We start from the raw sequence: 25,783 nt of genomic DNA on the forward strand, positions 1-25,783 counted from the left end.
ATGAAATTCCATCTTGGGTCACATGGTCATCCTGGTTCAATCTCTGTGGCTGAGGAAATGGGATTTTTTTGTTGTCATTATTGTTTGGTTTTTCAAGGTAGGGTCTCACTCTAGCTCCAGCTAGCCTGGAATTCACTATGTAGTCTCAGGGTAACCTCAAACTCACAGCAATCCTCCTACCTCTGCCTCCTGAGGGCTGGAGACTAAAGGCATGCACCACCACACCCGGCTAGGAAATGGGATTTTTATTAGCCCTTCATGTCATGGGATGCAGAGGGTGGAGTCTACTTCTTTGGTTCAGCCTTGATTTTTCCCAGTACTCCAGGCTCTGGAGAACCACACTCATCAGCCTCTGGGTTGTCTGTGAGATGATTCCCACTGTGGTTCCGAGACCCTTGGACATGGTGGCATGTTGTCCTGCTGCAGCTGGTTAGAGGGCTGAGACCAGCCTAGAGCCATCATATCTTTGTTTGGCAAGGGTGCGGGGTGTGGGGGGGGCAAGTAAGGCACCAAGGGAGCAAGGGCAGCAGGTGGGGGCACCATCCATGAAGACCAGGCAGCATCCGGGCATGCCCTTCCCGTGGCCTAGCAGGAAGAGGCCTGACTCACTCCTCGAGGTTCAAGGGAAAACTGACAGGCTGGGACCGTGGCTACCATAGGTCCACACGCCCCTGTTCCTATGGCTGAGACGCAGCCTTTCTGAGACCTGCAGGAACCTCTGTCGGAGCTCCATACCTGGGAGCAGGCAGTAAGCCCAGACACTCACAAGGCCAGGAGGGCTGGGAAGGCCGAGTGCTATGGGCCAGAATGTGTGGGGGGCAGTTGCTTCACCAAGGCCTGCCTTCACCCCAGCTGTCTCTCTCCTTGCCTCACCCAGACCTCCAGCCCTGGCATCACCTGATAGCACAGAACTAAGGGACGAGCTGTGGTCTGGAAGGAGGAGCCTGTGGCTTCAAGAGGGTCTTCTCCCCCTTCAATCTTCTCCCTACAAGTAGAGATAGGAGCCCTCTACCCACAGTGAGGGGAGAGGTGTTGTGAGCAAGGGAACCACCCACTGCTTCAAGGACCTCCTGGCTACCTGGTCCCAGGGAGAGAGTAGACTGGTCCAGACCTCACCCACCCTGTGCCAGGTACTGCCTGTGCAGACGGCTATCCACACCCACCCCTGTGCTCAAGGGGAGCCCTGTGAGGAGGGCGGCGCCTGAAGAAAGGAATTGTGATGGACAGCCGCTACGGATGCCAGTTGAACCTGGGGTTCCCCCTCGTGCTCCCCTAAGACCGCATGGAGAGAGAAGCGAGCCCTCCTCCTCCTCCGTAGACACCCGGGGCCAGCATTGGCCGCTGTAAGCGTTTAGATTCCGAGTGGCAAGAAAGAGACCTGAAACAGCTGGTACGTGAGACTCAAACCCTGAACACATCACAGGTGGCAGGGGCAGGGGTCCAGTAAGGGACACTGGCAAGCTTAGCCTTCCAGGCCTGAGGCTTTGGACCAGTCCCGCTGCTTCTGCAGGAAGGTGAGAGGAAGGCAGAGCTGAGATCTGACTCACCGGGTCCAAACTTCCCTCGGCCTCGTCTTTGGGCTGTCTATGACTCTGTGCATCTATCTATCTACAGTGGAAGCAGACATGTGAGGAGAAGCTGTCCCTGATGTCGCTGATGCCAAGGAGTGCCAGGACCTCCTTTTCTTTTTTTTTTCAAAAATATTATTTTTATTTATTTGTTTGTTTGAGACAGAGAGAGAGAGAGAGAGTGGACATGCCAGGGCCTCCAGCCATTGCGAACGAACTCCAGACGCATGTGCCACCTTGTGCATCTGGCTTACGTGGGCCCTGGGGAATCTAACCTGGGTCTTTAGGCTTGGCAGGCAAGTGCCTTAACTACTAAGTCATCTTTCCATCCCCAGCTCCTCCCTTTCAATCTCAGGAAGCCTCTGTTTTCCCTTCTGCACAGTGAGGATTCCAGAGTCAAAGGGCTCAGGGGTCACGTAGCGCGAGCAAACCAGGAGTCATTCACTGAGTGCCCACAGTGTGCCAGGCGCTGCTGCAGGGGCTGAATCCTGCCCTCTGGAGGCCCTTTGGACCTGAGGGAGTGGGCCAAACAAGAGAGCTAAGCGTTGAGCCGGAAGCTGTCTCGGTTGGTGGAGTGCTTGCGATGCAAGCAGGCGGGCCAGAGTTCAGGTGCTAGGCGTCCACGAAAGTTCTGGGCATCATGGTGGCTGCCTGTGATCCCAGAGGGCAGGAGGTAGACACGGAGGATCCCTGGGACAAGCTGGCGAGCTAGATTAGCTGAATCTGCCTGCTCCGGCTCAGCGCGAGATCCTGCCTCAGTAAGGAAGGTGGAGAGGAAGATACCCGATGTCCGACCTCTGGGTGGCACGCATGCATGCACACACAGAAGAAAGCTAAAAATTAAGCTGAAAAGTGGGTGAAGAGTAAGACTAGGGGTCTTGAAGGAAACCACATAAGATCCTGCACGAAGAACCGCACCCCACGCCCTCTTGCACAGGGAGCAGCAGGAACAAGGGCCCTGGGGTAGAAGGAGGCCAGCTAATTGTGAAGGTTCATGACCTGAGTCCGGACAGGATGGATTCCACGCGGGAAAACAAGGCTGAAAATGTGACAGCCAAGGGCTACAGGCAGTGTCCACTCCCTCCAGTCCCTGAAGCCCAAGTGGCATACAACGCCCTTGCTTCCCCACGGGGCTGGCACTTGGGTGTGGCAGCAATGTCTGGCGCGTGAACAGATTGGATTAACAATTGCAATTGCCTTTGGCCCCTAATTGGCTATGAGACTTCAGGCAAGTGTTTCCCCTTCTCTGGGCCCGAGGTTCACTGCGGTTAAGCTTCTCTTTACATCATGACTCAGACATCTCGCCTGCAGCAGACCCTCCTAGGGGTTGGTTCCTCGTCGCCAGGCTTCGACAATGCAGCCAGCACTCAGGGCCTTATGGGAAGGTGTCCCAGGTGAGGCAGCCAGACAATGCAGCCAGCACTCAGGGCCTGATAAGAAGGTGTCCCAGGTGAGGCAGCCAGACAATGCAGCCAGCACTCAGGGACTGATGGGAAGATGTTCCAGGTGAGGCGGCCAGACAATGCAGCCAGCACTCTGAGCCTGATGGGCAGGTGTCCCAGGTGAGGCAGTCAGCACAACCGCATCTGGCCCCGCCCCCATGCTGGACCATCCTCTCCTCTCCCAGGGTTTCTTTTTTCTTCTCTGCACAGCAACCAATGGGTTCCCATCTGAGCTCCACCCCACCTATGTCCTCAATCTTACCTGGGTCCCCCACTTTGCTTGTGCTCTATCCCACCTACCTGGGTCCCTGATTCTCCTGGTTCTCACCTAACCTGTGCTCCCCACCTTCACCTGTGACAATCCCCCATTTTTGGCTGTTAGCCCCTCTCAACTTACCAGGTAGGGACACCACACATCTGTTCAGGTGTTTCCTGGACACCTGTGGATGTTAGAGGTGGGAGTCCCAAGGGACTAGACCCCCCCCATCATTATTCTCTAAATTCACACTCTCCCAGATCTTTGTTACGTCCCCCACATCTTGAGCGGGGGCTGCTCCGTTGGCCACCCACCCATTGTGGGACCAGAGCTGTGGAACTGGTCTAAAGCCAAATACGTGGCCCATGCCATTTTGTCACTCTTACCCCTCCTCCCCCCACCAGCCCCCTGCCTTTGAGGGGGACCCTCCCCCTAAGGAGGACCTGAGGACACTGAGGCTATGCCCACTTGCTGACAGCCAGCATTTATTTATGCTGGCAAGCACTGTGTCCACTTGTCGAGAAGCCAGGGGCGAGGGCCAGTCTGCTCGCAGAGCTTCTGACTGTGTCTCTTCGGGAATGGGGGGCGGCATGGGCCTTCCACTCACCCCCTCCCCACAAAGGCTCAGCAGGGGTGGTGGGTGAGGCGCACCTCGGGGAAGGGCCGAGTTCAGAGGCGGCGGCCAAGGCAGCAAGTCACAGTCCACTTCACACGGGTTTGGGGGACAGATGGGCAGAGGCCAGGACAGGCCACAAGCAACTATGCCTTCCCCGGACATGACTGTAGGCCAGTCAGGACATGACCACACTTGAGCAGCACTCTCTCAGCTTCCTTCTGACATCTGGGACATGGTCACCACACAGCCTGCTCCGATGACCTTGACTTTGCAGCGGCTCATGCTCTCCGCTCCGACCACACTGCTGGGGCTGGAGGCACAGGCTTGTGGCTGGTAGTTACTCCTCTCTGGGCCTCAGTTTCCTCTTTTTCCGGAGTAGAGGGACGCTCCAGGGCCACGCGTCCCAGCCTCTAGGTCATCAGTCCATTCTTGGGCTTCCAGGAGTCCTTCACTCTCCTGCCTGGCTTCTGACCTTAACTCCCACCAAGAGAACACACAGTACCAAGGGCAGTGGGCGGCTCTGCTCATGGGGCAGCCGTGCTTGCTGGGGTGCAGGGCTGCAGGGGGCCTGGGCTGTCCTGGGCAGCGTCCCCCTGGGCAGCGGTGCTCAGGGCCTCTAGCCAGCACTGCCGCAGCTCCCCGGAAGGGGCACTCAAGTACCATGCCTTCAGACCTTGTTGCAACTTCCACACACAGCCCGTCTCTAGCCCCTCCTCAGGGCCAGGCGAGCTCAGGGTGCAGCCAGGGAGAGAGATGGTGCGTGGCAGCCCACCAGCCTGCGGGAAGAGACAGAGAGAGAGAGAGAGTCAGTGGGGGTCTCACACTAGTGACCCCACGGGCCACCGTACCCAACCCAACTTGGGGCACCTTGGGCCAGCATCCCACCCGGATAGACGTGCCTGAACCACCTTCCCTTCCAGCAGCCCATGGTCTCTCTGTAAAAGAGGGGCTAGGAGAGGGCTTTTCTGACCAGATTCGCAGAATCCACAACTTTCCTTAGACCCACAGTGCCACGGAAGGCGAGGCAGGGGAGTCCATGTAACTTGGGGGCAGCAACTGGAGCCGAGGAGGGCAGAACAAAGTCCAGCAGCTCCCAACTGTAGCCACCCAGCATGTGTGAATAGGAGAAGTGGATGAATGAATGATGGATGTGAGGGAAGGTGGAGCCAGCCTCTATGTCCCCTGCTTGCCCTTCATGCCACTCCAGCTATCTTGGAGTCCTAGCATCACACACTTTTTAAAAAACTTTTTTTTTTTTAATTATTTATTTATTTATTTGAGAGCGACAGACACAGAGAGAAAGACAGATAGAGGGAGAAAGAGAGAATGGGCGCGCCAGGGCTTCCAGCCTCTGCAAACGAACTCCAGACGCGTGCGCCCCCTTGTGCATCTGGCTAACGTGGGACCTGGGGAACCGAGCCTCGAACCGGGGTCCTTAGGCTTCACAGGCAAGCGCTTAACCGCTAAGCCATCTCTCCAGCCCAAAACCATTGTTATTTATCTATTTTATTTATTTATTTGAGAGGGAGACAGAGAGAGAGAGAAAGTGTGAGAATGGGCGCTCCAGGGCCTCCAGCCACTGCAAATGTACTCTGGACACACGCGCTACCATGTGCATCTGGCTTACATGGTCCTGGAGAATCGAACCTGGGTCCTTAGGCTTCGCAGGCATACGCCTTAACTGCTAAGCCATCTCTCCGGCCCCAGACCTGTTTCCGAGGAGCGGGGAGCAGTGGGTTATTCGGGGCAGTGGGGGAAACTGAGGCCCAGGTTACAGTGGAGTAGACCAGCGCAGGGAGGGTGGCCCCGAGCTGCCGTGGGCACTGCAGGCCCAGGGCTCTGTGTTGCGGTAGAGGAGCGCACCTCACAGCACACGGCCTGGGACAGGGACAGGGACAGGGACAGGGACACGCACCTGGTTGCCTCCCTGCAGCTCCAGCACCCAAGGGTCTGACTCAGGGATGGCCGCCCATACTTCATGCCAGTCTGTACCATTGTCCGACAGCCGCAGGAGGCCACAGAGCAGGCTGGGCTGGGCATCCGTAGGGGGCAACTTCTGGGGACAGAGATACAGGTTAGAGGTGGTTTGACCTGCCGTGGCCACTTTGTCCCCAAGGAGGCTGGGGAAGGACCAAGGCCACTGCAGAGACACAGCTGAGGCCTGGATACAAGGATGGGTCCAGCTTCCGCTGGCTCTAGAGGTCACTAGAGGCCAGTCTGAGGGGCATGGGTACCAAGTGGTCTCAGGCAGGGTTTGGGGCTGGGCCTTCCAGGGGAATGAGACCCCAGACCAGGTCAAGATGCCACCAAAGTCTAGGCACAATGGTGCGCACCTGAATTCTCAGCACTCAGGAGGCTGAGGCAAGATTTTAAATTCAAGGCTGGCGAGGGCTACGCGGCAAGACTTTGTCACAACAAACGAAACACACACACACACAAGCCACAAAAATAATCAGGGGAAAATGCAATAGCCAGTACACAAATGTGGGTCACAGGGCAAAGGGAGTAGTGATGTTTTAGTTCTATACCCCCCCAATACCACACACAGCTCATGTACTTACAAACACAGATGTGTAACACACACACACACCACACAAGTGTGGAGATGAATCCTCTGAGCCACCTGGACATGATTTTGGCCCATCTTATTGGAGCTGGTCTCCCCTAAGACCTGGCGTCCCTTCCAGACCCAAGCTCTCAGCCCCAGGGCTCTCTGAACAAACCTTAGGATCGAGAAAGTACCACCAAGGAAGAGCAAGTGGGCCGGACCAGCGACTCACTGTCAAGGCCATTGTAGCCTTGATTCTAATGGCTGCCCATCCCCGACTTCCCACACAGGCCTGCCCACAGGGCAGCAGTTTTGACACACATGTTGACCCCAGCCCACTCAGACCACCTCGCCAGACCTTTGAGAGAAAAACCAACATGCTAGAGGGCTCCCTGGAGTCCCCAGCTTTGCAGCTGGTTCTGGAAACCTTGTGTGTCATCAAGTGGAGACAAAGGAGAATGTGTTTTCTGGAAAAATCATGCTCTCCTTTTTGCAGATGTCCTATGACTCCATGAAATAAGCACTGTGCCATTGAGGAAGGAAGGCTGGGAAGGGCAGTGGCCATACTCAGGAGCAGGAGGGCTGGTGGCAAAAGACCTGCTCCCCCAACCCCAACCCATCACCCACCTCTAGGGCCCATTCTGAGGGTAGAGGTGTGTCCGGCCCTTGATAAGCCAATAAACCTCAATTCCTGGACTTGGGGGCAGTTCACAGTTTGCCCCTGCCCGTCAAGTCAGGGTGGCGTCGACACTTGCTGTCTGTCATCCATCTCCCCGGAGCAAGTGGTTCCAAACTCTGATCCTGACTGTCCCTGAGACGATGTGTACAGGGGTGTGACCCATAATGTTGAGTGCTCCCCGGGGTCTCCCCCTGGCTCCAGGCCTGTGGGCCACACCCAGGTGCCTCCCCCATCTGCCTTGAGCACCCAAACCAGGACCACCCACCTCTGTGCTCAGCTTGGGCTCAGTGGGAGCTTCAGGGTTGGGGTTCATGGAGACCACGGGCTCTGTCAGGAAGCAGCTTCGGCAGACACGGCTCTGTCTGCTGTTCTCGGCCTTGAACTCGGAGCACTTCCCGCAGATGACCTGCAAGACAGAGGACGCCCATGACCCTGGATCCTGGGCAGGGAAGGAGGAAAGACTTTTATCAGTGCGAGGAGGGGAGTTGGTTCATGGTTTGCCCTGCAATGTGGCAGATGGCCTGAAGCCCTATGTGAAGGTAAAGAGTTCCTGGACACCCTGGATGACCACCCAGGGTCCCATAACCTGTGTGCAAGGAAAGAAGAGTGGGCAGAGCTTATGTATGCAAGAAGACCTACATCACTGACCATCAAACGCAGACAAAACCATATGGAGGGGGGCTGGAGAGATGGCTTAGTGGTTAAGGCACTTGCCTGAGAAGCCTAAGGACCCAGGTTTGACTCCCCAGAACACACATAAGCCAGATGCACACGGTGGCGCATGCATCTGGAGTTCATGTGCAGTGGCTAGAGGCCCTCTCCTTCCCTTTCTCTCTCCCTCCCTCCTTCTCCTTAATAAATGAAAATAATATATATTTGGTTTTTCGAGGTAGGGTCTCACTTTAGCTCAGGCTGACCTGGAATTCTCTATGTAGTCTCAGGGTGGCCTTGAACTCACAGCAATCCTCCTACCTCTGCCTCCCGAGTGCTGGGATTAGAAAATAAAATATTTTTAAAACACCATATGGAGAAATCAACCCACACCTCTCACCAAAGGTATTGGCAGTGGGGTGGGGTGGGGTAGGGAGAGAACGACAAAAGAAAATAATTCTGGTTGGTGGAATGCGGAGTGGTGCAGGGCAGGTACTGTGGGAAATGGTGTGGTGGTTCCTTAACAAATCAAACAGAATTACCATAGGGCCCAGCAAGGCCATTTCTGGGCATTTACTCAAAAGAACTGAGATCAGGATCCTAGAGAGACATTTGCACCCCGGTGTGTCCACTGTGGCACTATTCATGAGACCCAAGAGGTGGAACAACCCATGTTCCAGTGTATGGAATGTCAGCTATCTGTGGGGGCCAGAGGCACAAGGATCACAAATTCAAGGACTGCCTGGGCTGCACAGTGAGTTCAGAGCCAGTCGGGGCAACTTAGCGAGACCCTGTCTCAAAGGAGCAGGAAGGGCCAGGGAGACGGCTCAGCGAATAAAGCACTTGCAATTCAAGCCTGAGGACCCGAGATCAGACCCCAGAACCCACATAAAGCCATGCACAGCGGTGTCGTCCGGAATCCCAGCGTTCCTATGGCAGGATGGGAGGTGGACGCAGGAGAATTCCTGGAAATCTGTGGGTCAGCTAGCACAGCATAGGCAGCAAGAGAACCTGTCTCAAAGAAGGTGGAAGGTGAGGTCTGACCTCCATACACATGCCATGACATGGACACGCCTACACTCCTACACATGAATATGCACATACACACATCATACGCACACACACAGAGATTTTTAAAATTTATTTTTATTTATTTATTAGAGGGAGTGAGAGAGAGAGAATGGGCACGTGCCAGGGCCTCCAGCTACCGCAAGTGAGCTCCAGACACATGTGCCCCCTTGTGCATCTGGCAACATGGGTCCTGGGGAATTGAACCTGGGTCTTTTAGCTTTGCAGGCAAGTGCCTTAACCACGAAGCCATCCCCCCAGCCTCATATACAGATTTTTAAAAACATATTTGCAAGCTGAGAGAGTGGTGGGGGGAGGGATAGGCATGCCTGGATCTCTTGCTACTACAAACTAACACCAGTCACATGTGCCATTTTGTACATCTGGGTTTATTCTGGTACTGAGGAGTTGAAATCAGGCTGGCAGGCTTTACAAGCAAGTACCTTTAACCTGGAGCCATCTCCTCAGTCCCAGATTAAAAAAATAATAATAATTTATTTGAGGGCTGGAGAGATGGCTTAGTGGTTAAGCGCTTGCCTGTGAAGCCTAAGGACCCCGGTTCGAGGCTCGATTCCCCAGGTCCCACATTAGCCAGATGCACAAGGGGGCGCACGCGTCTGGAGTTCGTTTGCAGAGGCTGGAAGCCCTGGCGTGCCCATTCTCTCTCTCTCCCTCTATCTGTCTTTCTCTCTGTGTCTGTCGCTCTCACATAAATAAATAAAAAAAATTTAAGAAAAATAATTTATTTGAGAGAGAAAATGAAAACAAGGGCACCAAGGCTTCTTGATGCTGCAAATGAACTCCAGATGCATGTGCCAGCTTAGATGTCTTGCTTTATGTGGGTACTGGGGGATCAGACCTGCACTGGCAGGCTCTGCAAGCAAGCTCCTTTAACCACTGAACCACCTTCCCAGCCCAGATTATTATTATTTTTTTATTATTTTTATTTTGAGAGAGAGAGAGAATGGGTGCACCAGGACCTTCAGCCTGCTGTGAACGCACTCTAGACGCATGCTCTCCCTTGCGCACATGTGCGACATTGCACACCTGTGTCACTGTGCATCTGGCTATGTGGGACCTGGAGATTCCAACGTGAGTTCTTAGGCTTTGCAGGGAAGCGTCTTAACCGCTAAGCCATTTCTCCAGTCCCCAGAGCTTTTTAAACTGGAAAAAATTAGCTCAGTGGTAGAGGGCTTGCTTAGTATGCATAAGATTTAATCTACAACACCCTCACCGCCTCCTCCCACAAAGATGGAGCAAGCCAAGTACCCATTGATGGAGGAATAGATTAAAAAAAAAATCATGATTACCCATACAGGCATTATTGCCCAGGTGGATGGGGTGGTTGGTACATGAGAATTAAGCTGAGGGATGCCCCTCGGGGACTCTTCCAGAGCTCTCACTATTGTGGACTGCATCCCAATGACCACTGTCTCCCTGGCAGAATCCTCTGTTCCTCAGGGCTTCATCTCATCAGTTACTCTCGCTTTTCTCTGCGTCAGTCTCTCTTCCCTGCTGGGTTCTTCCCCCAGCTCACAAGTCTTTCCAGACTCAGCAGCATTCAGCCCTCCTTTTGGAGCCCCCTTCTTTTTCCTTTGCTCTGGTCATTGGCAGGCCCGTGATTAACACTGCCCGGGTCACACCAGCCTTGGCCTCCCTGTGGCCAAATGCGCGATGGTTTCTGTCTCAGCACCTGCAAGCTCTTGCACCGTGGGCTTCCTCTCTTGAGCTGCTCATCGCATCCCAGATTGCTTCCCATGCCCTTCTGACCCCATCTATCCTAGGCAAGCCCTATCCTGGCCAGTGTCCTTGGCACATGCTGGACCTCCCCAATCTACCGTGGTCATCAGCCCAGGTTCCTATCTCATTTTCTCTCCAGCCCAAGCTCTGGGTAAGGCAGCCCTCACACTCCTTCCATCCTCTCCCATTCCTTCCTCACTGGAGGCCACAGCTTCCAATCGTTTCCCACTCCAGGTGTGACCACTAGAACCCGGCATGAATCTGTCAGGAGCATCATCTTCCACCTAGTCTTGCTGGCTTCCCTAAGCCCAAGCACACCTCAGACAGGAGTCTGTGGGTCATCCTGTGCTCTCCAAACCCTTCTGGGTACATACCCAACTAAGCATTCTTCCACTATCCATGTGACCACCCATCTGTCGACCATGCGTTCATCATCAGTACATTCATTCATTATCCGTCCGTCCATCCATCCATCTACCCATCCATCCATCCGATGACTCATTCATCTATCCCTCCATCACTTCTACCCCAGCCAGCAAGGCAAGGTGCGTCAGGGAAGACCAGCCCTGTCTTTCAGATGCAACTTTGATATCTTAACCTAAAAATACCCAAATCATTGGTATTGTAGTTACCTTAACATTTCTGGGACAAAACACCCGACCAAACACAGCTAAAGAGAGGAAAAGGTTTGTCTTTGGCTTACAGTCTCAAGGACAAGCTTCATGATGCCAGGGAAAGCATGGCATGAGCAGAGGCTGGATCTCTTTGCCACAGCAGGTGGCAAATAGCAGCAAGAGAGTGAGCTGGGACTGGAGAAATGGGTGAGCAGTTAAGGCGCTTGCCACATAAAGCCAGATGCACAAGGTGGCACATGCATCTGGAGTTCATTTGCAGCAGCTGGAGGCCCTGGTGGGCCCATTCTCTCTCTCTCTCTCTCTCTCTCTCTCTCTCTCTCTTTCTGTTCCTTAAATAAATAAAAGTAAAATATTTTAAAATAAGAAAAGAGGGCTGGAGAGATGGCTTAGCAGTTAAGGCACTTGCCTGCAAAGGACCCATGTTCAACTCTCCAGGTCCCACGTAAGCCAGACGCACAGTGGTGCGAGGTGGCACATGTGCACATCTGGAATTCAGTTTCAGTGGCTGAAGCCCTGGTGTGCCACTTCTCACCCTCTATGTTACATTAAAAAAATAAATAAAAAATAAAAAAAAGAGAGTGAGCTCAACTCTGGCCAGGGGGAATCCAGGATATAACACCCCAAAGTCTGATCCAGCCACACCTCCTCCAGCAAGGCGCCACTCGCCAAATTGCCAGCAGCTGGGGCCAAGCACACAAAACACACAAGTTTATGGGGGACATCTGATTCAGACCACCACGGTCGGTTTCTTCTTTGGGGTCACTTTTATGTTGGATACTAAGTAATGACTCAGCAATCCCTCTTGGGAGAGCAGGGGTTCTGGGGCTGCAGGATGAGGAATGGAGTTGGCATGGGCCAGAGGTGACCTTTCATTCCATGGGCCCAGGCCTGCCTCACTGCAGTGCTCTCCCCATCATGATCCTCTCCTTTCCCCCCAGCTCCTCGATGCCTTGCACAAGGATACTGCCATTCCTTTGTTCTTGTGGACAACCAGCTGGGCGCTATACTTCTGAATCTAGCAGAAGGTAGGGTCTCCTTCTAGTCCAGGCTGACCTGGAACTCACTCTATAGTCCCAGGCTGGTCTCCAACTCACAGTGATCCTCCTACCTCTACCTCGCAAGTCCTGGGAATCAAAAGCATGCACCATCACGCCTGGCTCTAATCTAGCAAATTTTCAGCTACAAGGAATGTTTGTTAGATACCAGAGCTGACCAGAGAAATTAGCTTCTGCTTTTGAGGGACAATTTCACAAAGGCATCTTTGTTATGTTTCTCAGATGCTTGGTCCCCAGCTGGAGGTGCTGTTTTAGAAGGTTCTAGAACCTTTAGGAAGTAGAGCCTTGCTGGGAGAAGTGAGTCACTGGCGTTGCCTTATGGTTTGACAGCCTGTCTACTCTTTGAGTCTTGGCTGCAGGTACAATGTGACCAGCTTCCTCATGCTCCTGTCACCGTAACCTTCCTGACACAAAGAACTGCAGCCTTTTGAACTGCGAGCTAAAATAACACTTCCATCCTTAAGTTGCTTCCAATCAGGTACTTGGTCACAGCAAGAGAAAAGTAACTAATACCGATGGACGGTTCATCCTCGCACACCCTCCAGCTGGGCGCTTGCACGGCCCTCAAGCAGCATTCAACACCTGCTGGTAGTGACTGCTGCCCAGCCCCCAGAGGATCCAGTGGGTGGCCACTTGGCCCTTGTGTGAGCCCCTCCATCTTGCCCCACACTCACCGCCCCGCACAGCTTGCAATGGTGCCTCCTCTTGGTGATGGAGTTGAAGGTCTCACCACAGCTCTTGCAGCTCGGCTTCTCCTTGTCCCGTCTGGACTTCGAGGACAATTTTCTAGACTCGATCTACGGGAGACAAAAGGCCGCTATCACCTTCAGAGCGTGAGTTCACACTGACCTATAAGGGCATGGAGGGCAGCTCAGGATTCTGCAAGGACCCCACTCAGGGCAGAAAGAGAACAAGTTAAAGCTAAGTCAACCGTGTCCCCCCCCCCCCCCGCAACCCCTTGTGTGCATGTGTGCCATTGCTTATGTCACTGTGGGTCTGGCTACATGGGACCTGGAAATTCGAACATGCGTTCTTAGGCTTTGCAGGCAAGTGCCTTAACCACTAAACCATCTCTCCTGCCCTCTTACAATTTTCTTAAAGTCAGTCTCTTCAGGGTCAACAGTAAGGAAACTTGAGGGTTTCCTTTCTCGGAAGCGACACTGGGCATGTGGTGGCGGGGGAAGGACTTCAAAAGCACAGGACGCAATTTCCCTGCATGATAAGCATTTCTGAGATCCACGGGCTACTGCAGCATGACAGGGTGATTTACATCGTACTGAAACCGGTGAGACCCGAATGTACTGACATGAAGCCTGGAATCCAGGGAACTCACCGCATGTTACAAAGGAGGAAACTAAGGCTCAGAGAGAAGTGACTCACCCAGCGTGGGGGTCAGTCTCTGGCCATTCATTGCTCTGAGGACTCAGCTGGTGCCTCAGTTGTACCTGCTGCTACGCTCCACACCACTGTCCCGTGCTCAGGCGGCACGGGAGGGGACGTGCTGCGGGGAGTCAAGTCTGAGTGTAGCCTCAGCTTGCCTGGTTTCCTGGCACCCTCTCAAATGCTTCTGCAGGTTTGGCGCACACACACACACACACACACTCACAGACATGTGGGTGCACATATACGTTCATGCCTGCAGTGTGCCTGTCTCAAAGTGCCCATCACAGAGCAGGCACATGACTGGATGGAAAATGATGCTCAGAATTTAGAGGCCCACTTGGGCCCAGGGAGGAATGTGAACATGCACCCTCTGGTGCCACCTGTAATTCCCACCCATGCCCGACACACCATGCCCCCAGCTTTGCCTCCCATAGACATTTTCACATTTGGAACAGCTTAGCCAGTGACCTTATCTGGTGTGTCTGAGAAAGCGGGAAAGGATGAGTCTGATGCGTCTTCATGCATACAACTAAAACTTCCAGAACAAAAGTTTAGACAAAACAAGCTAAATATGTTTTAACATGTCAGCCTCTACCTTTTGTCTACCTTCAGGGTATCGACACTCTTATTATTTTTTTTCCCGATTTATTTTTATTTATTTATTTGATATGGACAGAGAGAGAGAAAGTGGGAATGGGCACACCAGGGCCTCTAGCCACTGCAAACAAACTCTGGCCACATGCACCACCTTGTGCATCCAGCTTACGTGGGACAATCGAACCTGGGTCCTTAGGCTTTGCAGGCAAGCGCCTTAACCACTAAGTCATCTCTCCAGCCCCAACACTCATATTTTTTAAAAACGTTTCATCTTATTTACTTATGAGAAAGCGGGGGAGAGAGAGAATAGGCACAGCAGAGCCTCTGGTCACTGCAAACGAACCCCAGATGCATGTGCCACCTTGTGCATCTGGCTTACGTGGGTTCTGAGGAATCAAACCTGGGTCCTTGGGCTTTATAGGCAAGCATCTTAACCACTAAGCTACCTCTCCTGCCCAACATCCTTCTTTTTAAAGTGAGGAATCTAAGGGTCCAGGTGAAGGGAGCAATTAGCAGCCGGCTGGCTCTAATCCTGAGGTGACAACTCTCGGGACCCTCGGGCAGGGGACTCCAGCCAAAAGCGCTGCGTGGTGGCTGAGAACAAAGGAGGCTCTTGGGCCGTGACAGCGTCCTTACTGGGGGCATTCAAGGATGGAGGAAAGGCTGAGGTGAGAGAGTGCACGTGCCCAAGAGCTTAGACCCGGCACAAGCGGGGACTTGGACCCAGCCAAAGTTCCGATATTTCCTGGGGCAGGAAGGGAGACTTGGGGCTGGGGCCTTATGTCTTAGTGGCACTTTGGGTGGGTTTGTGCATCACCAACAGTAGGTCCAGAGCCCTGGGAAGAGGATACTTGCAGACTTTGATTTTTTTTGTTTTGTTTTGAGGTAGGGTCTCATTCTAACCCAGCTGATCTGGAATTCACTGCGTAGTCTCAGGGTGGCCTTGAACTCACGGCGGTCCTCCTGCCTCTGCCTCCCGAGTGCTGGGTGTGCCACTATTCCCAGTTTATGGCTCTTTTTTTGTTGTTGTTAATACCACATCTTATTTAGATTTTACAAAGGAGTGTGGAAGGGGAAGGCTGGGAGGAGGTAAGGGGAGATAAAGTGGGGAGAAGAGAAGCACACTACATGGAGCCCAAAAGCCCATGTGGGCCACGTGTAGCTCAGGAGTCCATGTGACCAGACGTGGATGGGGGGGGGGGGAAGAAAAAAGAAAGTTCAGCCTGGCGTGGTGGCACACGCCTTTAATCCAAGCACTTGGGAGGCAGAGGTAGGAGGATCGCCATGAGTTCGAGGCCACCCTGAGACTACAGTGTGAATTCCAGATCAGCCTGGACTATAGCAAGACCCTACCTCACAAAAACAAAAAAGTTCAAAGAGCTCCTGCCATGTGGGGAGTTGGAGGGGATAAAGAACCCATGTGGAGAGTAAGGGCTGGGGCCCCTCCGGGCTGGGCCTGTCCAGCTGGAAGTTCCCAGTTGATCAGACAGTGAGAGCCTTCCGACTTGTGGCTCTTTAAAATGCAATAGGACTTTTGCAGAATGAGGGAGGCTTTGAGTTTGGCTGCAAAACTTCCCACTCAGGCTTGAGCTTCTCTTAGGAAGGGACATTGATAGGAACTGTGTGCTGAGGACATCTCAACTCAGGAAACTAACCCTGTACACTGCATGGATTTATTTTTCTCTCCGAACATGCTAAGAAGCAGCTTATGATTGGTATTTATGGCCACAATTACTCTGGTGGCTTTGAGCATCTGTCCCCCACCTTGCACACTCAGTGTGGTTCCACAGATGCCCCCTGAGCCATCCTGGACCCCACGAATATCTCAGCTGAGCCCAAGGGAGGCACCGAAGGGAAACACACAACTGTGTCCACTGGGCACCGAGACGCCTCAGCTCAAGCCACTTGACCTGTTGTTTATGGGGCTGTTTGTTGAAGGGGGGACTGGCCCAGTTTGGTGCAGGTAAGGGGACAGGGTCAAGGGCAGCAAAATTGGAATTGTGATCTTGAGAGCATGGCTGCTGTGGGGTACATGTTGTAGAACCTGAAGGGCAAGAGAAAACAAGGGTGGCCATTGTGCCCAGCAGGTCTGGTGATCACAGCCTGACCCAGGCAGACCCTAGATGTGGTTGGAAGCTTTGATCCTGGGTTGCCAGGTACCTCCTCCCTCGTCAAAGGAGGAGGGAAATCAATATGCAGGAGCACTTTAAAATGTCCTTGATCTCCTTCTCAGGAGAAGCAGGCATCACTTGCCCGAGTCCTCAATCCAGGGCTAACTTTGAGCCAGTCTTTCCACAGGGTAACACGTTCTCAACCATGACCTTGCTGCTGAACCCTCCTCACCTGGGTGCTGATCCCCCAGTTAGCCTCCACCATGGGACATCCCACATATGTACGCTGGGTACTCTGGCCAGGCCTGGGCACCTCTGTTCCTATAACCAGCCACACAGTCTTATCTGCCCCTGCCTAACTGTATTATCTAGGGTGCTAGGGTCCCCTCGCCAAGGTCCGTGGGCTCAGCTGCAGGGAGAATAGCACCAACAAAAAGCTGGTGGCTCGGGCTGGAGAGATGGCTTAGCGGTTAAGTGCTTGCCTGTGAAGCCAAAGGATCCCAGTTCAATTCTCCAGGACCCACGTAAGCCAGATGTACAAGGGGGTGCATGCATCTGGTGTTCATTTGCAGTGGCTAGATCCCCTGGTGTGCCCATTCTCTCTCTTTCTCTCTCACCCTCTTTCTCTATCTTAAATAAATAAATAAAATATATTTAAAAAAAAAACTGGTGGTGCTCATGGGCTTGGATGCCCTAGCAGACAAGTAGACAATTAGTAATGTCTGTACAGCTCGGCCCCAATGCTGGTGGAGTCTGAGGCGTCATTACAAAGATGGTGACGGAGGCTCACCCTGGCCAGGAGGTGTGTCTAGCTGGGGAGTGCTTGATACACTTAATCTGTGCACAGGCTGCAGGCTGCCAGTGTGACCAGGTGACTGTGTACCTCTGTGGGAGCTCAATCTATGAGTGTGACCACACAGCCACAGCGTTCAGGACTGGGACCGCAGGGTAAGAACAGCTCCATGTGGCTCGGAAGACTGCTCATAGGCCGACTCACGGGAGAAGTGTTGATCAGAGACCCCCTGGGACAGGCCACCGGGATTTCTGGATGTGGAAAGAGTTGATAGCAGATACGAAGGCCCAGGGGCCTGGTGGAGTGAGGGGACGCCGGGACATTGCTGGCTGGCGGCAGTAGGCAGACTCAAACAGGAAGCCGCCGGGAGTGGAGATGTGGGTTTCCTCGCTGACTGCCTGTACTGAGATCAGACTAGCAGTTTCGACAGTTAAAGCGTTTGCCCCCAGGACGACTGTCTGCTCTGCGCTGCGGTAAGAAGGTCTGTCTTCATCTTGCCCAATTTGTATTTACCTTGACGTTCTCCCTCAGCTCCTCCTCCTCCTCCTCCTCATGACCCCGAAACACTTCCGCCTTCCCTCAAGCCTCACAAATGGCCCTCGGGTTCCAGGATGCTTGGCCTGAGCTCACTCCCCATGTAGGACCCATGGGGACACTTCCAGGTCCACGCTAGCTCTACCTTCTTCCATACGGGAAGACCAGTATCGCCTCACTAAAGACCAGGGTCAGGTCTTTCCTGCCACCCCGTGCTAACTTTGCCCCCTGGCTGGTCCTTCCCCTTCCTTAAGGACAGCTCGCCTGACCACCTCAAGCCTTCCTCTTACTCACTGGATTGAGAACCCAGCAGCCATAACCTCCCAGGGTCACATTCCCAGAGAGCTTCAGGGCTGGCACCAGCAGCCATGGGCTGACTCACCAGCTGTTTGAGGCCAGGTGGACCCTAACCTGTCACTGACTGGGGCTGTGTGGGAGAGATCTAGATGAGGAGAGAGACAGAAAATGAGCCAGGGGGCTGGAGAGATGGCTTAGTGGTTCAGGTGTTTGTCTGCAAAGCCAAAGGACCCAGGTTCGATGCCCCAGTACCCGTGTAAGCCAGATGTACAAGGGGGCGCATGCATCTGGAGTTTGTTTGCAGTGGCTGGAGGCCCTGGTATGCCCGTTCTCTCCCTCTCCCCCTCTCTCTCTCTCTCTCTACCTTCCTATTTCTGTATCTCTCTCTCAAAATAAATAAATATTTTTTTAATTTATTTTGTTCATCTTTATTTATTTGAGAGCAACAGACACAGAGAGAAAGAGGCAGATAGTGGCCTCCAGCCACTGCAAACGAACTCCAGACGCATGCACCCCCATGTGCTAAGGTGGGTCTTGGGGAATCAAGCCTCAAACCAGGGTCCCTAGGCTTCACAGGCAAGCACTTAACCGCTAAGCCGTCTCTCCAGCCCTAAAGCATTTTTTTTTAAAGAAAATCAAAGAAGAAAAAAAGGTATAGTTCAACCTGTTTAATCCCCCTCCTAGCACCCCCTTCCCTTGTTGACTTTTAGGTGTGGGTCACTTACCGCTGCGGTACCCCCACTGCTATCGGTCACCCCCGTAGGCTCCGTGGATCCTGTGTTCACCATCTGGAAAAGAACAGAGGTCAAGGGTGAGGTGGTTCCAAGGCCACATGGCATTTCCCTTGGAGCAAGGGGCAGTGGTCTCCACCCAGCTCCTCTGGGCAGTGACGGGAGTTGTGTGCAGAGAACTGAGTCAGTCTAGTGACTGCTGGGACTCCGGGAGCTACGGCTCCCTGGATCTGACCCCAGCTGAAGACACCTGGTGGCACTCGTGTTCCCTGGCGGTAGGTATAGGCTGGGTGGTAGGCATGGACCACTGAGACCTGGAGTCTAAAAATCCCACCACTGACGTTATGTAAGGAGGTCCTTGCTGATGCTCTTTCCCAGCTCTGGCAGAGCGCAAACTTCCGGATGCCCTGAGGCTCGGCTGGCTGACAACCGCTCGCCTCCTCCCTAAGTCACCTCACCTCAGGACACGCAGGGGACTCCTTTTTCTGAGAAACAGTGCTAGCTAGCCTTTCCTCCAAACTACACCCAGGAAGCAGAAAACAAAGGGGTGGATTGGAGGCAAATATTAGATGATCCACAGCTCCTGAGAGCGCAGGGCCAGCCTGAGGTGGGCATGGGGCTGCTGGGGTTAGGCTGGGCAAGGCTTTCCCCGCCTGATGGGAGTGGAGAGGAAGCAGCTAAAAGTGTGTGTGTGTGTGTGTGTGTGTGTGTGTGTGTGTGCGCGCGCGCGTGCGTGTTGGGGGGATGCGGTGAAAGGGGATCAACTTTCCTGGGCATTTCTTCCCAAGTGTCTTTGCCACTTGTAGCCCTCTCCCCACTCAATGACTGACTGCTGATCTCACATCTCATAATCCGCAACCCCATGCTGAACACCAGCAATGCCACTGAGGAGGGCCCCAGGGGAGTGGGGACAGGGAGGAGGGAGAGGATGGTTCCAACCCATGATGTGTCCATACAAACTTTCTACTTAATAAAAAAAAATTAATAATAAAAGATGTCCAGAGGGCCGAGGAGAGAGCAGGGTCAGTAAGGAGCCTAAGTTTGGTCCCCCGGTCCCCGTGTAAAAAGTGCAGGGTGTGGTGGAGTGTACTTGTAATCTCAGTTCTTAGAAAGTGGAAACAGGAGAATCCCTGGGGCTGGCTGGCCAGTCGAGCCTAATGGTTAAGTTCCAGGACAGTGAGAGACCACGTGTCAGAAAAGGTGGTTGGTGTTCCTGAACATGACAGCTAAGGCTGTTCTCTTGTCTCCACATGCACACACACACGTGCACGCACATGCACACATGTATACATGTACACACATACCTGTACATGTGAACACATGCTCTCTCTCACACACAACATACATGCATTTAAAAGAAAGACATTCAGGCCAGGCATGGTGGCACACACCTTTAATCCCAACACTTGGGAGGCCAAGGTAGGAAGATTGCCAAGAATTTGAGGCCAGCCTGAGACTACAGAGTGAATTACAGGTCAGCCTAGGATACAGCAAGACCTTGCCTCAAAAAAAAACCAAAATAAACAAAACAAAGAAAGAGAAAGAGAAAGAGAAAGAGAAAGAGAAAGAAAGAGAGAGAGAGAGAGAGAAAGAAAGAAAGAAAGAAAGAAAGAAAGAAAGAAAGAAAGAAAGAAAGAAAGAAAGAAAGGACATCCATAGTCTTTGGTTGAGAGTGGAGGTGTCATGGCCTTTGTGATAAGGAGCTGTTGCAGTGACCTGGGCATGTCACTGAGCTTCTGAGACTAAGGATCCGTGGGGAGGAGAGAAGGTCTCATGGTGCATAGGGAAGCTGTGCATGAGGCACCAAGATGACAAAAGGGCATACAAGCACTTCCTGGACATGGGTGTTAACCCGTAAGGCCCTGGGTCCAGGAGGCCGCAGTGGGTGCTCCGTGCAGGGCAGGCAGTGACCGCGCATCTTAGCTGCCCACTCAACCCACTAAGCCCCTCTGCCCGGCCAGCAGCCAGCCCCCGCCCCTCCCTGATGCAGCCGCTGACTCACGAGAGAGTCTGGAGACAGGCTGGGCTCCTCATCCTGGCCGCAGGCACCGCCAAAGGCCCTGAAGGTCTCACTCTTCTGTCTGTGCTTCTCCATGGTAGCCTGAATGACCTGGACGCAGCAAACCACAGGGCTGTCAGAGAGCTAGGGAAGGACGCCGACACTGCGGGAGACGCGTCTCCCTTGGGCCTGAGGACCAGGCGTTCTTAGGGCACCTTTGGCCATTGTATTCCCCTCTAACCAATGACGCAGACTCTATCCAGGAACCATCCAGACCGAGGGATGGAATCCAGAAAGAGGACCCTCAGCAGTAGCCTCCTCCAGGCCTTTTCTGTCTACTTATTTATTGGGGGTGGGGGCTCAAGCAGTTCCGGGGGGTGAATGGCTTGTGGCGCTGAAGGTGAATTGGAAGGCACACCATAGGTACTGTCTTTATGATAGGACAGGCAGGGCCAGTGTAAAGGAGGAGGTCCTGGGCCATATGCTCCAACATGAATTGGCCACAACTTGGGGATTTAATATAAATGTGGCGGCCCGTGCCTGTAATCCCTAGATCTGTAAGCACTAGAGAGGCTGAGGCAGGGGAATAAAAATTTGAGACCAGCCTGGGCTACCTAGCAAGAACCCATGTAAAAATAAAAACAAACAAGCTGGGTGTGGTGGTGCATGCCTTTAATCCCAGCACTCCAGAAGCACAGGTAGGAGGATCGCCGTGAGTTCAAGGTCAGCCTGAGACTACATAGTGAATTCCAGGTCAGCCTGGACTAGAGTGAGACTCTACCTTGAAAAACCAAATCAAACCAAAAGAACAACAAAAACAAAACGAGAGCTGGGCATGTGGCTCAGTTGTGGAGCATTTGCCTAGCAGTTTTCTGGCCCTGGGTTTTATCCTCAGTGGTGAACGGGAGGGAAGAATGTCTTCCAGGTCTTAGGGGAACAGGTGGTGAGCAGAACACACACACACACACACACACACACACACACACACAGAGAGAGAGAGAGAGAGAGAGAGAGAGAGAGAGAGAGAGAGAGAGAGAGGGAGGGAGGGAGGGAGAGCCTTTAGAAGTGTCACCTGAATCCATTCTTTTTTCTCTTCCTCTGTCCTACAGAAACAAAAAAAAAACAGTATTTTATTAATCTAGCCTTGGGAATTTGACTATGAATTTTTCAGCCCTACAACATCTCCCTAGCCACTCACTATCTTCTTATAAATGCAGCTCGAAAAAGGAAGCAGGGGAGCTGGGCATGGTGGCACATGCCTTTAATCCCAGCACACGGGAGGCAGAGGTAGATGGATTGCCGTGAGTTCGAGGCCACCCTGAGACTCCATAGTGACTCCAAAGGCATGCATGTGGCCCAGTGGGGCCAGGCTTGCCTTGCAGAAGTCCTTCCCCCTACCCTGAAGGGTGATCACAAAACTCCTGCACCACTGATAGAATGTGGCAGGCCAGATCTCCGCCCCGCTGCGGGCCGGGGTTCTACACTCTCACAGCAGCTCTGCTTCAGAAGCGCATCTGTCCCAGGCAAGGACACATGAATACAAAACCGCAAGCACGCGGACTCTGCTCACCGCCCAGCTTACAGTGGGGAAACCTGGAGGAACCCAGTTCCCTGTCCTTGGGACCCGGAGATGCTGCTCTGGACATGATGGCAAAGCTGAGCTGGAGGGATGGCTTAGCGGTTAAGGCGTTTGCTTGCAAAGCCAAAGGACCCAGGTTCAACTCCCACTTAAGCCAGATGCGCAAGGGGGCGCATGCATCCGGAGTTCGTTTGTAGTGGCTGGAAGCCCTGGCGTGCCCATCCTCTCTCTCCCTCCCTGTCTTTCTCAAGTAAATAAATAAATAAAAATAAAATATCTTAAAAATTACTCTAAAAATGATGCAAAGCTATAGGAAAATTGCTGAGGAATCAAGTGCAAAATACAAAATTCAGGAGAGGTTATCCATCATTGGTTTTGTTAAAGCATATATACATACATAAATAATGTAACTCATATAGCATGTATATAAATGTAGAAGAACATATGTATCTATATATATATTATTTACATATGTATGTATATACACAGAATTTTCTGGGAGACTGCTTAAGAGATAGGAAGAATGTCTATCATGGGCTGGGGTGATGGCTAGTGGATAAAGTGTTTGCTATGTAAGCATGCACACCTGAGTTCAGAGTCCCAGAACCCATATGAAACCTGACATGGTAGCATGTGACTGTAATCGGAACGTGCCTGCGGGTGGGAGGCAGAGATAAGAGAATCCTCGGAAGCTCACGGACCAGCTAGCCTGGAGTAGGTAGGTATTAGCAAATAAAGGCCCGGCTTCAAACAAGGAGGAAGAAAGTAAGGATCAACAGCTGAGGTGTCCTCTGGCCTCCACATGCATGATGGCACACATGTGCCTGGGCTCATGTCCACACTCGCACATACAAGAGCATCTCCCAGGCCTTAGGGGAATAAGAAGGGATAGGCAGAAACTTCATTTCCATTAACTTCTCCTTGGTACGGTGAAATGTTAGGCTATGAATAAACGAGTCAACACATAGTGGAAGGTTATCCCGTTTAGTAAAAGAAGCCTTCTGATACAGTCTCAGGCCAAAGACGTTCACAGGGCAGCAGACAGGTGACCGCTGTGCCGTACCGAGCCTGAAGCTCCAGGGACCTTTTCTTTCCTGTTATGATGAACGTATGTGACGCGTTTGGTTTCACACTATCTTGCACCTGCAAGAACAAGAACACGGAACAAAGCGGATGCACACGAGCCCATCGCTGTTACTGTTCCTAAACTCCAGGCCCTGAGGTCACAAGCAAACCACCACGATTGACAAGGATGGGATCTGGGGAATCAGACTCACGTCCTCATGCCTGTGTAGCTGAGCTATCTCCCCCGCCCACATTCTGCGTTTAAAGTCATAAATAGGAAAATATGCCATGGAAACGGCGCTGATAAAACAGGAGCACTTCCTTGTAGGTTCTCAGATTCCACCCTCTCCCAGCAGTGCCGGGCCAAAGAACACAGTGGCAGGACCACTGCCCCTGCCTGGCAGCACCCCTTTGCCCAATCAGCCAGATGGTAGCTTCAGGGAATGCAGACCCTGGACCTTGGGTCCAGATCATCTGGACTTTCTCCATCACAGGTTGGCTCCTGCATGAACATATCTAAGTCACTAAAACAGAGCTGACTCCTTATAAAACACTACAAAAAAAAAAATGGTTTCTTCTATGGAAAAACATATTTTTTTCTGTAGTTATTGCTTATAAAATCATGTCTTTCTCAATCTGGATTCAGAGAATTTAAAGGGAACTTTTATGGGGGTGGGTAACTTAAGTAGATATTTACTTAAGTGATTGATACTTTGAATTAGCATATGGTTGGGGCTGGAGAGATTGCTAAGTGGTTATGGTGCTTGCCCTCAAAGCCTAAGGACCTGGGTTTGATTCCCTGGCATTCATGTAAAGCCAGATGCACAAGGTGGCACATGCATTTGGAGTTCATTTGCAGTGGCTAGAGGACCTGGTGCACCCATTTCTCTGTCTCTCTCAAATAATAGATTTTTTTTTTTTTTTTTGGTTTATCGAGGTAGGGTCTCACTCTGGTCCAGGCTGACCTGGAATTAACTCTGTAGTCTCAGGGTGGCCTTGAACTCATGGCGATCCTCCTACCTCTGCCTCCCGAGTGCTGGGATTAAAGGCATGCGCCACCACGCCCGGCAAATAATAGATAAATATTTTTAAATATTTTATTTATTTATTATTTGAGAGAGAGAGAGAAAAGAAGAAGCATATACAGAGAGAATGGGCGCACCAGGACCTCCAGCCACTGCAAACGAACTCCAGATGCATGCGCCCCTTTGAGCATCTGGCTAATGTGGGTCCTGCAGAATCGAACCTGGGTCCTTTGGCTTTGCAGGCCAACTTGCCTTAACTGCTAAACCATTTCCCCAGTCCAGATAAATATTTTAAAAAAAAATAGAATTAGCATATGCCCATAGAGCATGCATTAATTCAAAACGCTTCCCACATCACACAGAGTCTATTCTAGCTCTGAACACTATAAGGAACAGGCTCCTGGAAGGGGGTAGAGGGGCAGCAAAAGCAAAGTCTCCTGAAAACTGTCCTTTGGCTCCAAGATGGTGCAGCAGAGGGCAGAGCTCAGGATCCGTGCTCTAGCCCAGGCAAGTACCTGGCCTCACAGCTAGCAGTCCACCTCTGCCCCTTGTGGTCCCCAAGGCTGTGTACTTTAGTTTCTGTCCCTTCCCACCTTTGACATGAGGCCAGCAGAGGCCTGACAGACCAATCCAAACGATGGGAAGAAAATCCTGCTCATGCAGTCCAGTATACTAGGGCCAAGATGGTGTTCTGGGAACCCTTAGGTTGGTAGTGAGGCCCTGGTGTTCCTGTGTGCCCTTTCCAGGGTAATGGGTTTTAGAGAGAGGGGTCTACTCACCTGGAGATCAGCGATGTCTATTTGCTCACGGATGCTGAATTTCTGACCCATGAGCCGCAATTTGGGCACACAGTAGAGTATCATGCTATTGAACTGCAAGAAAGATGATGTGGTGAAGGGCTCACAAGGGGCTCTCTTAAAGTCTTCCCTTTAAGTTAATAAAGTAAAATATATTCTTATTTATTTTATTTGTTTTTTATTTTATGTTTTCAAGGTAAGGGTCTCACTATAGCTCGGGCTGACCTGGAATTCACTATGTAGTCTCAGGGTGGCCTCGAACTCATGGCGATCCTCCTACCTCTGCCTCCCGAGTGCTGGGATTCAAGGCGTGTGCCACTGCACCCGGCTTAAAATAGAATTTTTTAAATGTCAGGGATCTAGGGAAATAGTTTAGTCAGTAAAGCACTTGCATTAAAAGCAAGTAGACCTAAGTTCAATCCCCAGAACCCATGTTAAGAAATAAAAAAAAAAGCTAGACATGATGGGGCACAATTGTAATCCCAGCTCTAGGTGGGCGGAGACACAAGGGTCCCTGGTACTCACCAGCTACCTACTTTGGCCTTATTGGTGAGCTCCAGGCCAATGAGAAACCTGATTTTCCTTCAATTTAATAATTTTTTTTTCTTTTGGTT

General features: G+C 52.2%; 1 protein-coding gene across 2 annotated transcripts in view; it reads right to left on the reverse strand.

The window, feature by feature from the left end:
- Positions 1-3,725: 3,725 nt before the first annotated feature.
- The window catches only part of Fgd3 (FYVE, RhoGEF and PH domain containing 3), a 63,370-nt gene continuing 41,312 nt past the window's right edge, over positions 3,726-25,783 (reverse strand). For both annotated transcript variants that reach the window (XM_045130469.1, XM_045130470.1), the window contains exons 10-18: positions 25,152-25,244; positions 23,346-23,425; positions 21,776-21,806; positions 20,707-20,814; positions 18,699-18,761; positions 12,933-13,055; positions 7,375-7,515; positions 5,798-5,938; positions 3,726-4,658 (exon numbers count right to left, since the gene is read on the reverse strand). In XM_045130469.1, coding sequence (XP_044986404.1) covers positions 4,407-4,658; positions 5,798-5,938; positions 7,375-7,515; positions 12,933-13,055; positions 18,699-18,761; positions 20,707-20,814; positions 21,776-21,806; positions 23,346-23,425; positions 25,152-25,244 — 1,032 coding nt within the window. In that variant the 3' untranslated portion in view covers positions 3,726-4,406. The remainder of the gene's footprint in view (positions 4,659-5,797; positions 5,939-7,374; positions 7,516-12,932; positions 13,056-18,698; positions 18,762-20,706; positions 20,815-21,775; positions 21,807-23,345; positions 23,426-25,151; positions 25,245-25,783) is intronic.

Source organism: Jaculus jaculus, chromosome 11 (genome assembly GCF_020740685.1).
Source record: "Jaculus jaculus isolate mJacJac1 chromosome 11, mJacJac1.mat.Y.cur, whole genome shotgun sequence".
Lineage (NCBI taxonomy): Eukaryota > Metazoa > Chordata > Mammalia > Rodentia > Dipodidae > Jaculus > Jaculus jaculus.